At 44.8% G+C, this 15,470-nt stretch overlaps 1 protein-coding gene across 1 annotated transcript; it reads left to right on the top strand.

The window, feature by feature from the left end:
- Positions 1–935: 935 nt before the first annotated feature.
- Positions 936–3,306, top strand: CCDC184 (coiled-coil domain containing 184). Its single transcript, XM_019037767.4, has one exon. The coding sequence runs from the start codon at positions 1,513–1,515 to the stop codon at positions 2,095–2,097; it is 585 nt and encodes a 194-aa protein (XP_018893312.1). The 5' UTR covers positions 936–1,512; the 3' UTR covers positions 2,098–3,306.
- The last annotated feature ends 12,164 nt before the right edge of the window (positions 3,307–15,470 follow it).

Here is a 15,470-nt window from a genome sequence, read left to right as displayed (position 1 = left end):
CACAACGGTCAACAGTTTACCTTTTCACCTGTGAGATGATGCAGACTGTTATTCAGAATTAGAAATAGTATTATAGATTATCCAGTCCAATTCCCTAACAGATGAGGAAAATGATGTGGCCAAGGTCGCTGAATGAATAAGTGGCAGAAACGAAACTGAATTCAGGTCTCCTAAAACCCACTACGTTTGGCTTGGGGAGTTCTGGATGAGAGCATGGGACTTGGTGGTTTTTGTTATTCATTCAATAACTACATTAAGCATCTACATACTAGGTGCAGGCACTATTTTAGGAGCTGGGGATTCCGTGATGGAGGGTGCAGGGGAGACAAAAATCTCTCCCCTTATGGAGCTTTCATTCTCAAAACTTAAGCACTTGGCCTCCCCATCCGGGACAAACTCCCAGAGACCTGGGTAGGAGCGGTAGGGTCTCATAAAGGAGGGAGTCCCATCCTTCCCCAGCGCCGGTGATTTCTATAGCTAGAGGGCTGATTTACTGCAGAAACCTCCGTAGTGCCCTCCTCCTGCCTCTGCACCGCCAGGCCCGGTGGGGCCGGCTCCAGAGCGCCACCGTGCCCCAGCTCAACTCTGGGATCATTAGCAACAGCCTCTCTACCCTCTCCGCTTTCCTGCGCATCGCTGGAGGACAGAGAGGCAGGACTCGACTTTAGCGCCATCCTCTGAGAAAGGAATGCGGGCTGGAAAAATCTTTCCAGGGCAGTCTCGCTGGGTCTCATACCCCGGCTAGGGGAGGGACGATCTCTCCCGGACTTGGAGGTTTCTGCAGCAGACGGCTCTCTCATACTTCCCTGTTAAACACTGCAACCACACGCTCTTTCCAGCCTTGGCCGAAGCCACTGCAGCGTCCCCTCTCCTCCCCCCACCCCGCTAGTCCAGACTCCAGAGCCCCACTGCAGCTTCCAGCCATCCTCCCTTTTTCTTCGCCACTTCCTGGTTACCATGGAGACACACGTCATTTACGTGCCGTGCGTCTCCTTGGAAACAGAGGAGCATCCGCGACACCCCCGGGAGACCCACCCCAGCTGCTGCTGCCACACTCGCGGGCGCTGCCCGGTAATGGCCTGGGGGAGTCCCGAGTCCGACGCGCCGCTGGCCTCAGCCTGGACCCGGACCCCTCCGCGAGCGCGTCTGTGACCCACGGAACCGGCAGGCGCTCTCTGCTTGTGGCGCCCAGAGGGCGGCGCTGACACGGGCGCGATCCGGGAGGCGAGGCAGGGCAGGGCACTTTCGTCCCGGGGCGATCCCAAGAGACGCCGGCTCTGGGACCCTCGCCGGGTCCTCGTCCCGCCGCCTCTTCTCGGCCTCCCGCGATCCTGCCCGCGCACTCTGCCCAGGACTCGTCTCTCACGTCGGCTCCCCGCCAGTCTCGGGAGCCTCCGCTTCCCTCGGCTCCCGCCAGCCCCTCCCGGGACCTCTCCCCCTCCACCCCCTCCCCCACCCCGGAGGCCGGGCTGGACGCGACCCAGAGCCTCCGCCACCCGCTTCTGCCACTCAATGGAGGACGGTCTGCTGGAGATCATGACCAAGGACGGCGGCGACATGCCGGCGCCCCTGGAGGTGTCCACCGTGCCGGCAGTGGGGGACGTGATCTCCGGGGAGTACAACGGCGGCATGAAGGAACTGATGGAGCACCTGAAAGCTCAGCTGCAAGCCCTGTTTGAGGACGTGAGGGCCATGAGGGGGGCCCTGGACGAGCAGGCCTCGCACATCCAGGTGCTCTCGGACGACGTGTGCGCCAACCAGCGAGCCATCGTCTCCATGTGCCAGATTATGACCACTGCGCCCCGCCAGGGCGGCTTGGGCGTGGTCGGCGGCAAGGGGAGCTTCCAGAGCGACCCCCAAGAGCCGGAGACTCCTTCGCCTGGGATCGGGGACAGCGGCTTGCTGGGTCGCGATCCCGAGGACGAGGAGGACGAGGAAGAAGAGAAGGAGATGCCCAGCCTCGCCACACCCTCCAGTCACTGTGAGCGCCCCGAGAGCCCCTGTGCTGGTCTCCTTGGGGGGGACGGGCCACTTGTGGAGCCCCTCGACATGCCCGACATTACCCTGCTGCAACTGGAGGGCGAGGCCTCCCTGTGAGGGGACTCCGTGGGGCACTACCTTCCCGGACTGTCTTTGGGTTTCCGAGTGCATGACGCGAGGGGACTGAACGGCGCGGTGCCGCATGCTTCACTTGGACAGCTGCTCTTGTGGGTCAGGCAGAGAGAGACTCCCTCGAGGAAGGATTTGTAGGGTGAAGGACTTTGGGAGCATCAAGAATTCTTTCTGCCCAACTAAGCGAATTATAGCGAACTGCGGAAAGGTGAGGCTCCGGGAGAGAAAGCGCCCATCTCTGGACTCCCATCCACCCCTATCCTGTCCTTTCCCCCTCCCCAGACAACAGGAGAACCCGTGAATTGTGTAAATAAAATTCTGCTTTTTCTATTCTGAAAAAGGACTTACCTAGGACCATGGCAAATAATCTCTAACAATTTACCTGGAAATTAAGGAATTGGGGGTATTTTGTTCTGGCAACAGGAAATTTACCCTTCTGCTGAAATCCAAGATATTCAGTGCTCTGCAGAAGCCTCTCCCCCTCACAGATCTCTGCGGCTGCTGATTGGTAAAGGAAGCTTGAGGAGGGAACTGCAGCCCTAGGAATCTGGGTGAATGGGGTTCCAAGGGCCCCTGGGCTGGGAGGAGCTGGCTATGAATGTGCATGAAGACATAATAGCTCAACCTCTAGGATTTTGCATGCAGAGCGGATCCTGCCTTGTCACTGACTTCATCTGGGATTGCTTTTCCACTCCCTGGGGCTTAGAGAACAAAGAGCCCGGTTCACAGGCAGAGACTCGGGGGTGCTCAGCAGCAGCCCAGATTTAGGGGACATTTGAGGGACTCTTGGGGCCGCAGCCAAAAACTGTTTCTCCTGGCTACACCTGCTTAACTTCAGTTCCTTTTTCTGTCAATATGTCCTTGCCCACTGCCTCTCGGTGTTGCCTTCATAATGTCTTGTGTGTGTTGTGTGTGTCTACTTGTGTACTAGTGTGTGAGCCCTCAGGGGCAGGGCTTGGGGCTCTGGTGTTAGGTTCAGGGGGCTTCAGACCCTTCTACGAGCTCCAAGCTATCATGGCGCCCTCTTCCCCCAACCAGGACATGGAGCATGTGGCTGTCCTGAGGTTCTTTTACTGATGTGCTGCCCTCCCACCTCCTCAAGTGGTGACTTTGTGTGCCCTCCCCCTCCTTTGTGTATTCCTTCTCAATGCTTTCCTTGGTGTTAACCTTAATAAAAAGGCTTCATCTCCCCTCCTTGCTGACTGGTACTAAGAGGATATCAGGGTGGGCCTTAGTGGGAACTGCAGGGGCCATGCCTTCCCTCCTCTCTCCTTGCCTCCAGTTCAAGGAGTTGACTGTCCCTGCCCTGGTTGGGACAGGCATTGCCAACTCTCCCTGCTTTCCCTTCTGTCCTGGACCTTGACCTCAAGCTGCCCTGGGGAAGGAGGTGGTAAGTGTTGAGACTCCCATGCTAACATGAGTTTTTAGTAGCCAGAACTCCAAATGTGCAGGAGACTTCTTTTTCAGTGAAGCATCCCAGTGAAGCCCTGGGAAATGATTTCCAAATCTGGGTCCTGGAATGGCAGATACTGCACCTGTTCCATGGAGGGAGTGGGGTGGGGGTATTGTTCTGGAGGGATTGCCTGGGATCTCTGGAAATAGTGACACATCACAAAGGGAAACCACAATAACTGCCTCAGGCCTCTAGTGGAGAACCCGGGTAAGGTGTTCCCCAGAGGGCTTGACTGACAGCTCTAGTCTACTCCCTTGGGCAATGGAGATTTCTTGAGGCTGCCCCTGAACAAAATTTGAGAGCAGAATGAGCTAGGGTGCCGTGTGTATATGTGCGTGTGTGTGTGTATATGTGCGTGTGTGTGTATGTGTGTGTGTGTGTGTGTGTATTCTAGCTGCTGGTAGCTGCAGAGTGGTGGAAAGAGCACTAAAGACACAGATCTGGACTTAAATCTCAGTTCCAACAGTTGAGTGCTTGAGGCTTAGTTTCTGGATATGTAAAATGGGGACAAGAAGTTGTTGGGGAGAAAAATATATAGGACTCCTAGTAAGTCTTGTGCAAATGTTAGTTTCCTTATAGTTTTATTGGAGTAGGGGGTGGTGGTGACTGGCTCCTCTGGGAAAACAAAGCTACCCAGGGAAGGTTCTAGAAACTTTCTTTTTATGTAATCTTTTCCTATCTGAAGAATCCTTGAGGCTGGGCGCAGTGGCTCACACCTGTAATCCCAGCACTTTGGGAGGCCAAGGCAGGCTGATCACCTGTGGTTGGGAGTTCGAGCCCAGCCTGACCAACATGGAGAAACCCCATCTCTACTAAAAATACAAAATTAGCCAGGCGTGGTGGCACATACCTGTAATCCCAGCTACTCAGGAGGCTGAGGCAGGAGAATCACTTGAACCCGGGAGGTGGCGGTTGTGGTGAGCCAAGATTGTGCCATTGCACTCCAGCCTGGGCATCAAGAGCGAAACTTTGTTTCAAAAAAAAAAAAAAAAACAACCCTTATTCTTCTTTAGAATTAGATATTAGTTGTTCTATCTAATTCTACTTATCTGATTCTATCTACAGAATTCTAGTTATTTAGAATTAGACGGGACTAAGGAAAGGGGAATGGTGAGATTCCTAAGCTAGCATGGACCTTTTCATCATAAATGAAAGGGTCATCATGAATGTCATGTAACTATGGGCCAAAAAGGTCTTGGGGGACAGCCAGACCTGAACACATAGGCTGGCCAGAGGAATCTTGAGTTATGCAGTGATCGGCGAATGTGTGCTGGGGGCCCTAGAGAGAGCTGCTAAAGTATATAAGTGGGAAAGTGTCCCTGAGGACTGGGAGATAGGTTCCTATTATAGTTCCAGCAGTAGGCACTAAGAAAAACAATAACTATCATTTACTGAGCATCTACTATGTGCCAGACACTGTACCTAATTTTATCTCCCAACAGCCCTATGAACTAGGCACTATTATTATTTTCATATAACAGACTCTAAGATGCTCAGGGTCACAGGCTAGTACTTGGCAGAGCCAGGACTTAAACCCAGGTCTGTCTGACTTAAAAAGCCCTAGATGGAAACCACTTTGCTAACTGCTCTCTTATTTGGATCTTCAGAGAGGGATCTTCAGTTTGGAGAAATAAGGGTATCGAAGCCTAATCCAATCCTGAAAAGGAAATAACCTTAGTTTTGGTTACTTTTCGTCTTCTTAGTTGGAACAAGAAATTGCAGTTCAGATTTTGGTTAGTGACCCTTCCCAGAGTCCAGTGGGTGGTAATATAATAACAGCACCAAGAAGATGGCCTCCTGAACCTGTTCCTTAAGAGGAAGAAGCCGATGCTCCCAGGTGTTCTCTCACACAGCTCCATTCTTGTGCCTCTTTCCTGTTCCCTATATCTCAGATTCTCCAGAGTCTGACATGAATCCCAAGGGCACCTTAGGGTGGGCGCGGTGGCTTACACTTGTCATCCCAGCTACTTGGGGGACCGACGTAGGAGGATCACTTGGGCCTAGGAGATTGAGGTTGCAGTGAGCCATGATTGTGTCACTGCACTCCAGCCTGGGCAACAGAGTGAGACCATGTCTCAAAAAAAGCCAAGGGCAGTTTAGCTCTTTAGCCTCTGTAGAACGTTCTGGCAGAGTCTTTTAGCCTTTGACTTCAGTTCCCCTTCTTACGCCCACTGTCCTCAGTCCCTTAGGGCCTCTTTGAAGTTCTTTAACCATTGCCCCCTCAAGTCCCAGATAGATAAAAATCTCTCCGGAAAAAGCAATGCTTCAACCTTATTCAGTCACCTGCGCCCAGCATCTCACAACGATCCAGCACAGATAGGAGGTCCTTGTTTCTCCCTATACCCCACTCTCCTCTTGCATTTCTCATTTGTAATGCCTCCCGACCTCTTCTCTTCTCTGATGAGTGAGTTTCAGCTGGGATTCCTAAGCGCAGACTCATGGGCAAGGGTCACAACTGAACTTCAGAGGGCCACAACCCCTTGAAATTGAATGCAAAGTCATTACATATGTACATTCTCTAGAGAAATGTACATTGTTTCAACTTTATTCTTAAAAAGTAAGAAGTAAGTTAAAAAAAGGTAAGAATCACTGAGATAAAGGGCAATGAGACTTTTTAACTTGAGAAATACCCAAGGGGAAATGACTTTTCCCGAACCTGGTACTCTTGGCACCCTTTCCTCCAGAGTTTTCCACACTGAATTGAAATTTTTTACATAAATCTGATTACTCATCACCTATTCAACACATTCAAATTCTGTTGACACTCATGATGTTCTAAAAATCCTATCTCCCAATACTTCCGAGTCTGCTAGTACTTGGAGTTTGCTGGAGCATTGCTGATGTTGTGGAGGTGAGGAAATAGCCCCTGCCATGGCTTCATACCATTTTATGTCTGGGGCCAACACACGCTGTGCTGCGTGTAACTCATCACAACTCTTTCAGTTTCTGGCACTCCCGTCTCACACTGGTTTAAGGGGCCTCTCTCAGGATTTAGCTCCTATTCTCAAGATGAAAACACATATAGCTTCATAGAAGTAAGCTACAATTTTATCCTGGTATGGCTAAAATCTGCTCTTAGAGAAATTGTTATTTCCCTAAGAGATGTAAGCTGGCCTCCAACATGAACACTCAGTTTTACATGATCTCAGGATCACCATAAATGATAGTCTCTGTTTGATATGTATGATGAAATGGCTCACCTAGTAGTTTTCCCAGAACTAAGGAATAGTCCTTACCCAAATATATTTAGGTGTATACTTCTTGCAAGACATAAAATTGCTTGCATCTTTGAAAAGGCAGGTTTTCAGAAGCATCTTCCTCATTTGTATGCCTTGAAGAAGAAATTCAGCCAGGATACCTTGGTATGGTAAGAAATATTTTTGAACAAAAGACAAGAACAAAAGACATGTTTTTGAATCCTTTATTCTAGCTACCATTTCCCCTCACATTTAGACTGTCCCCAGAAAGTGAATTCTCTTTCTGCTTGGAAGCACTGTGCTTATAGAAGCAACCCTGCTCTGTAAATAATGCTGTAATGGTGCCACCTGTCGGGGAAGAGGGACATTACAAGGGGAGCCTCAGGGAATTTATGGCTTTCATTTCAACAAGCACTATCAGATGCCTGCTAAAGGCTTGGCTCTCTGTCAAATGGTGGGTGGCAAGGAGAGAAGAGAAAGTAAATAAATAGAATGTATATGAAGAATGTAAAAAACAACTGCAATATACTCCTGACTTGTCTTCCCTGGCCTTGCTCACATACCTTTCATCCGAAGGTTAATCTTCCTAAACCAGAGCTCTGAACATTCATTCTTCTCGAAATGTGTGTGTCCCTAGTGCTTCTTAAACTAAGTTTAAAATCCAGTGGGCGTGGGGAGTCAAGGTCCTCCCTAATTAGGCCCGGAATATTTTTTAACCTATATATTTCATTTCTCAACTACATCTTCTAGACACCATCCCACCAGGTAAGAAGCCCATATCATCCCAGTCAAAGCTGGAAATGATTCCCAGGGGTATCCCAGTTTCTTTAATCCCTGAGTGAGCCATCTAAATGAGCGCCCTCTGGCCTCAATTCCGTATCTCTCAGTCATGCTTCCCAAGTGCAGTCAGATGCACATCTCCTCCAGAAAAAGGACTTCTGCAGCCTGGGCCACCGGCACCAGCCTCTCAGAGGTGTTCCCCACCTCCCCTTGCCCCTTTTCCCTCTCTCATGCTGTGAATGGGAATCCCCAGAAATAGCATGCAAAACTTTTTGACTATGAATTTGTGCTTTTATTTCAAGGAATAAGGTTCATAATTTTCATCAAATTATTAAAGAAGCCTGTAAAGTCAGAAAGGGTAACTAACTCTAGTTAAAATGTGCGTGCTACTCACCATTTCCCAGAAATGCCCCTCATTTTCCTGCATCTGGTTTTCTGGTCATTCTCCTTACTTTCCTGCTCCATCATGTCTCTGTTAGTTAGAATTCTACCGGTTCTCTAAAGCCCTTCTCTAATGCTACCTCCATCATGGAGCCTTTCCTGATGTGATCTCTTCCGCCTTAAAATGTCCAAATCTTTTTCTTTGTACCTATTTGGAGCATGGTAACTGTATTTTGCCTTACTTCTATTATTCCTCATGTACTTTTATGTTCTCCCTTCTGGATTATCAGTTATCTTGAGAGCTGGAACTGCTTTCTCATTTTTATAGTCTCTGAAGTATCTATTTTATTGACTTTAAGGCACAATTGACTGTATGGCATCCTATTTTAGGTACCATTAAGAAAGGAAAAAATACTGTCAAATTATCGCTATGCTTTCTTATATTTATATTTTAAAGTTTCATTCTTAAAGAACTCTTTTAGAGTTGTTTAGAAATAGAACTTAAAAAAATCACTACTATGCACTGAAATAACTGAGTCATTATGGTATTACTTAATTTTGTTCACACTGAGTCTGATACTTGAATCACTTTTTGACTCAGAATAGTTGATGTATTTTCCCATGCATTTCTATTCTCTGGGCCATTTTGAGTATTAGTGAAGTGGCATTTCTTATAAAGAAAAAAAAAGTCCTCTAATATTGTCTATGGAAATTTCTTCCAGGCTACAATACCTAGTATGCAAGTTTTAATTCTGGCACATTTTTTGATCTTGCTAGAACATGTTCAGGGAAGGTGTTCAGACAACAACTAGGACTAATATTCCTTCAAGGGTCATTAAATGGTTGATTAACTGAAACATCAAGGGATTATAGATCAGGCATGTGTAGGCAATGACAACTATGTCATGACTGCTGTGTGGCCAACAGTAATTGAAGGCTGCCATCAATTATAAGACACATTCCATTTCAGAGATGTTACAATGTGGGGTGGGGGAAAGTCTGTCTGGAATTAGTAGTAAGGGACCTGTCTTATAATAGGCAGAAAATGTGTGTAATTGAATCTTAAGTATATAACATCTAAAGAATTATAAGATTTTAGAGCCAGGAATAAAAAAACACATGTTACCATCCCTTAGAATCTTAGAAAATGTTATTGGTGAAATAAACTTTAGTGATGATCATACAGCCATTTTATTTTTATTTATTTATTTATTTTGGATACAGTCTTAGTCTATTGCCCAGGCTGGAGTGTAGTGGCACAATCTCAGCTCACTGCACCTCTGCCTCCTGGGTTCAAGCAATTCTCCTGCCTCAGCTACCCGAATAGCTTGGATTACAGGCATGTGTCACCACACCCAGCTAATTTTTGTATTTTTAGTAGAGATGGGGTTTCGCTATGTTGAACAGGCTGGTCTCAAACTCCTGACCTCAAGCGATCTGCCCACCTTGGCCTCCCAAAGTGCTGGGATTATAAGCGTGAGCCACTGTGCCCGGCCTCATACAGCCATTTTGTATGTAACTCAGATGTCTGAAGGGAGTGCCCATGTCATTAAGAATCTGATTAAATTTGACCCAAATTTCAATTCCAAACCTGGGAAGTCCACAGCATGCCATACAATTTCTGCAGTGTCCCATAGTTTATTTTCATCTTGATTCTCCACATATCTCAGGCCTTACCTAACTGTAAAGCCAGCCAAGTTGTACAGTAAGAGTCATAGTGGCATTTTATGAAGGATTTAGGAGGTCTAACAACCTTTGAATTGTACAACTTTTCTTGCATAAATTCCCTTTCACAAATCCTTTCATGACTTACACAGACCACCTACCACATGCTTGGACTATCTTACTTTCCCTAAACATCCCTCTTTTTAAACAACCAGTCATTTTGCTTTAGGATAATAATTTACCATACAAGATCATTCCTTATATAAAATCTCTTTTCTTTATAACCTTCTTTGCATAGCTAGGGGGCATGGCTAATTCCACATGTCCCCAGGCCTTATCTAGAATTTAATGGCTTCAAGGTAAGTAAATTGAACAATTTCCAAAAGTCAAAGAAGCAGTTTATGACCTTAAAGCATTTAGCAAACCTAATATCTGACCTAATTTAGACCAAATGTCTAAATTTTGAAGACATTTTTATTGTATCAATAGTCTTTAAAACTGTCTTTATTTTTGAAAGTTTACCATAGTCACATGAACTAAAAGGCATTAGTTTTAATTTTTCTGAGAAAATGTTTAAGTGCTTTTCTTTAAGCCAATTAATTAGAGCTCTTTTATGTAAACATTACACACACAATACATACAAATACACAGATAGAAGATCCTGTAGTTGTAAGGCTTTTCATTTGCCAGCTAAGTTTCTCCTTAAAGCAGGCAGTTTTTAATGGCTTAATAAGCAGACACAGATGGAAGGAAAAACAGATTTCCAGAAATTAAGGGTCTCATTTTTATACCAGATCCTGGATTCCAAAAAGAGGGAATCAGCCCATCCCCAATCCCTTGCATCCAACCCCTGAGTCCATGCAGGCCACCTCAGTTTCATTCCTTATCAACTGTAAGAAGGACTCATAAAACACCCTTTCATTGGTTTCAAGAGGAACTATTACATAATCCTGCTAGGCATTTAAAATATTTCACTGTAGATTGAATAGGAAAATGGGGGTGGGTGGGGTAGGGATCCCAGGGAAAGTCCCATGAAGAAGTTTATGCCTTTAATAGGCTCCTCCACCCCATCCTTCCTTCCTTTCTTTCTGCTCCTGCCTGCTTGCTCAGCATTACCAGCACACTCTCATATTTTGAGAAAAATCGTTTATTTCACATGTAACCCTCTGGGTAGGGGAAATTTATCTTATTTTTACCCCAAGTACTTCATTAAAAAGTACAGCCTCCTTCTAAGACAATTGCTGGTGAGCAAATATTAATTATGCCATTGTACATAACTAAGGAAATGGGTGATATGCCCAAGGTTACACAGATAATGACAGTGTTAGGAACAGAAGCCTGTTCACCTGAACTATAGAACAATTTTTTCCCATTAAATGGTACTACACCTTAATCTGCTATAAATGGTTACAATATGCTAAGGAAAGCTTATTGTGACTTGAATCCAGCTTTGAGAATAAAGAGTCAAAAAACTTTTGTATAGCAGGTGAATAATTATATCAGCATGATGGAAAAATACATACAAAAAGAGAACCATGATTGAGTGAATTTGTCAGCAAGCGTTTACCAACTGCCTGCTATGTGTCATCGAAGGCTGCAGGCACTGCTGCAGACGCCAGGAAGTCATGGTCCCTACCTTTAAGGAGCTCACAGTCTAATTATGAGGGAATAATTGAATTGGGACAGAGTGTTCTTGAATCGGGACAGAGTGCTTCTCGGAAGATCAAAGGGAAAATCTGTTTTCTATGAGCATTGCCCACTAAATTGAAAGCACTTCAATTTTAAAATGGGAATGGTGTGTCTGTGGGAGGGGCAGGTGCGTATGCAGGTGGGACAAGGTGAAATGGAGAAGTTAAAAAAATGTGTGATGTTAGCTGTGGGCTTGTAAAAAATTTTTTTTTTAAAAAAGGGAAGTTTAAAAATGCTCAGGAAAGCCGTAACATTTTATGCTACAGAGGACATCAAGTATGATACTGGAGAAAGAGCCATAGCAGAGGCAGCATCCTAGTAATTTTCTGGAAAAAGTAAGTACAATGGAGTTGGCAAAACAAAACAAAAAACCTACTTATGGCCTCCACACCAATGCACAAAATACAGGTAATATAGAATTTTAGATTTTATTCAATGAGGAAAATAAAATCTCATAAAGAAACACGGTAGGATGGGATTCGCACCTGGAACCTGGCAGTGAAAAAAGGTACAATACATTGTTCCATAGAAACAGAACTAAGTTCTGATGCGCAGCTGGGAAAGGGTTGCTGGTTATGGGACACACACCATGTGTTTGTGGGAAACCTGTTTCTGGGTCAGAAGCAGCTTCTTTGGTGTGATCTACAGAAAGTTAGCCTTTGTCCCTGGCATTTGTAAAATTCAGGAAGGAAAGAGGGAAAAAAGAGGCAGGTAAGGGATGAAGGAAGGAAAGAAAGAGACAAAAGAAAATAAGTGCAAGGAATGTAAAAACAAAAGAAAATCATAGAAGGAAAGTCAGAGTAGCCCTTTAATCACGAAGGTAGAGTCTTGTGTGGGCTTTTTATATTCTTGAGCATGGAAACAAGAAAGGAATCATTTAGGTAAAGATAAAGGAGAGGAAATAAGTCATGTCATTTTTAAAATGTGCCAAGGGCTAACAAAACAGATACATAAACTAGATTATAGATCCCAGGAGCAAATAATGAAACTGGCACAAAACCAAGTTCCAGAATCAGAGGATATGTTGTTTAATGTGAATGTCATTCCTCAGAAGGAAGAGGTGACATAGTACAGATTGCTGTTCTGGATCTAATTCTGACCCACAAAGATGGAACTGATTAGTGAAATGGAAGTGAAGAAAAATCTTTGAGAGAAAGTAACCATGTCACTGAGTTTCTGGTAGCCAAGGAGATAAGGTGAAATATGTGTCCAGGGTTATGAAAAACTTGACTTCAAACAGTTAAAGGCTATGATTTTCATAGCTTGAGACTGTATGGGGGAAAAGGTTCAAAGAGGGTTAAATTCAGTCAGAACAGTGACTTTGGAATTCAGTGAAGAGGAGTGAATGGAATGCCTAGAGACCTCACCAGTGAATTCAGATTTGGAGATATCTGGCAGAGAATAAGCACAACTAAGAAAGTGGTACCCATATTTCAATGTTTTAAAAGCGCAAGTCATAAAGCAAAAGCTGGGGAGTTTCATTATTAAAAAATTAAGGATTTCTGTTCCATAAAGGGCATCATTAACAAAGTTAACGGGCAGATGGCAGAATGGAGAACATATTTGCTTTGTCTAAAACTGACAATAGTGTAATATCACCCTAAAATATGTAAGAAACACCTGCAAATGAACAGGAAAAAGCAACCCAATTTAAAAAAAAGGAGCAAAGAATATGAACAGGCAATTAATTGCAGAGGAGAAAGCTAATAAGTATATGGAAATTTACATTAGTAATCAAATGCAAATTAAACAAATAATAAGATGTCACTTTATTCCTATCAAACCAGTGATTAGAAATGTAGAAAATAGCATGTGTTGGCTGGGTGCAGTGGCTCATGCTTGTAATCCCAGCACTTTGGGAGGCCAAAGCAGGAGAACTGCTTGACCCCAGGAGTTTGAGACCAGCCTGGGCAACACAGTGGGATCCTAGTTCTACAAAAAAATTAAAAAATTAGTTGGGCATGGTGGCATGTGCCTATAGTCCCAGCTACTCAGGAGGTTGAAGCAGGAGGATCGGTTGAGCCTGGGAGGCTGCAGTGAGCCATAATTACACCACTGCACCCCAGCCTAGACAGCAGAGTGAGACTCTGCCTCAAAAAGAAAAAAAAAAGAAAAGAAAAGAAAAGAAAAAGAAAAATTGCAAGTGTTGTCAGACGTGGAAATACGGAATCTTGCACTGCTGCAAGATTGGTTCCACCACTTTTGGAAAGCGATATGGCATTACTCGGACACATTAAACAGATTTATACCCAGTAGCCCAGCAGCAATTCCTCCCCTAAGTAACATAAAACAAATTATTTACAAGTTCACAAGGGGATTCAATGCAGGGTTATTTGTAGTAGCATGGAGTTGGAAGCAGCATGGGAGCTCATCAATGGAAGAGTGGACAGATGCATACCGCAGACTATTAGGCATCAATGTGAAGTAACAGATTAAATATTAACATCTGGCAACGTGGATGGAGCCAAAAAACAGTGCTTAGGTTAAACAAATATAAGTAATGAGACAAATAGTAGGTTTGGAGTACATTTAATAATGCATGCTCACGAAATAATAACTATGTTTAGAAAACACATAAATGGAAATATCCACATTAAGCACATTAGAAAATTGCCTATTGTAGTGAGAAAATGGGACTTGAAGGGTATAAATAAATAAATAAATAAAACAAGACGGCCTCACTGTCATGGTCGGATGATAGTATGCCATGAACTGAGGAGTATGACTAACTCAATCCTTTCAGGAACAAACAAAACTTTAAAACATAGCAAAAAAAAAACCCATAAATCATAACACCACCTGAAAGATGAAGGCTGGAATGAGGAAAAACTTGCAAAAAAGAAAACTGGCTGGGCGAGGTGGCTCACGCCTGTAATCCCAGCACTTTGGGAGGCTGGGGGCGGGGCGGGGGGCGGATCATCTGAGGTCGGGAGTTGGAGACCACCCTGACCAACATGGAGAAACCCCGTCTCTACTAAAAATACAAAATTAGCCGGGAGTGGTGATGCATGCCTGTAACCCTAGCTACTTGGGAGGCTGAGGCAGGAGAATCTCTTGAACCAGGGACACGGAGGTTGTGGTGAGCCGAGATCTTACCATTGCACTCCAGCCTGGGCAACAAGAGCGAAACTCCGTCTCCGACTCAAAAATAAATAAATAAATAAATACATAAATAAATAAAAATAAAAGAAAACTGACCGCAAAATGGGCTCTTATTTTGAGCATGTACAAAACACAGGTAAGTCTGATGGTCTGGGCACATGGGATACTGTTAACAATTGGAAGAGGGGAGAAACATTTCTGGAGGTGCTAACTGAAGTGCTTGAAATACTTTATGTTATTTAATCCTCATAACCACACTGAAGCATCGTTGCCCTAGTTAAGCCTCTTCAGCTAAGACTCTTCAGTTGCAAGAAACAGAAACCCATTTCAGACAGCTTTAAGCCAAACAACAACAACAAAAACATTTGTTATATGGGCGTAAGGTTATTTCACAGAACCCAAGAGTGAGAATGCAGCTGGGTCTTCAAGGCTGACCCAAACCAAGTGCTCCTTGAGGATCTAAATATATTTTTCATCTCCTAGATAAACCATATTTCTATATGTTAAACTGAATATTTCAGAGGAAGTCACTAATAATAGGTGTCTCGGGGGCTTCCGTGAGGGTTCAGGGCTCTGGACATTCCCACTCCACTCCTATCAGAACAGCTCTGTTTTTATTTGGTTAATACATCAGGATTCTGCCTAAGAGTTCATTGAGGAAATAGCACTACAGCACCTCCTCTGGCCAGATGCTGTGCAAAGAATTACAAAATAAATCACAGACGAGTGAAGAAGATAGGAAAGTAAATACACTCTAAAACAATAAAGGAGTACAGTGACAGAAAAACGCACAGATTATTAAGGGAACTCAAAGGAAGTCTAGTAAGCCCAGAAAGGGGTAGGGCTTATGGGAGGTTTCACGGAGTGGATACCTGGAAAGGGGAGGTAAGGCAGCTCAAAGGACACTGTTGTTCAACGGAGGGAAGAGGATTCAACAATTATACAGTTCGCTGAGTCGGGGCTTTCACTGCGAAAGAACTTGGCTTCGGATCCGTGGTCAAGGCTGGGAGCTATGGAGGTGGATGTGATTGGCAGAGACCTCTGCTCAGGTCTGCGTCAAACCTTGCTTCGCTCCCATCCCATCCTGCGCC

The sequence above is a fragment of the Gorilla gorilla genome, chromosome 10 (assembly GCF_029281585.2).
Source record: "Gorilla gorilla gorilla isolate KB3781 chromosome 10, NHGRI_mGorGor1-v2.1_pri, whole genome shotgun sequence".
In the NCBI taxonomy this organism is placed as follows: Eukaryota; Metazoa; Chordata; class Mammalia; order Primates; family Hominidae; genus Gorilla; species Gorilla gorilla.
The sequence above is the reverse complement of the archived record's forward strand: the minus strand, read 5'-3'. Positions and strand labels throughout refer to the sequence as shown.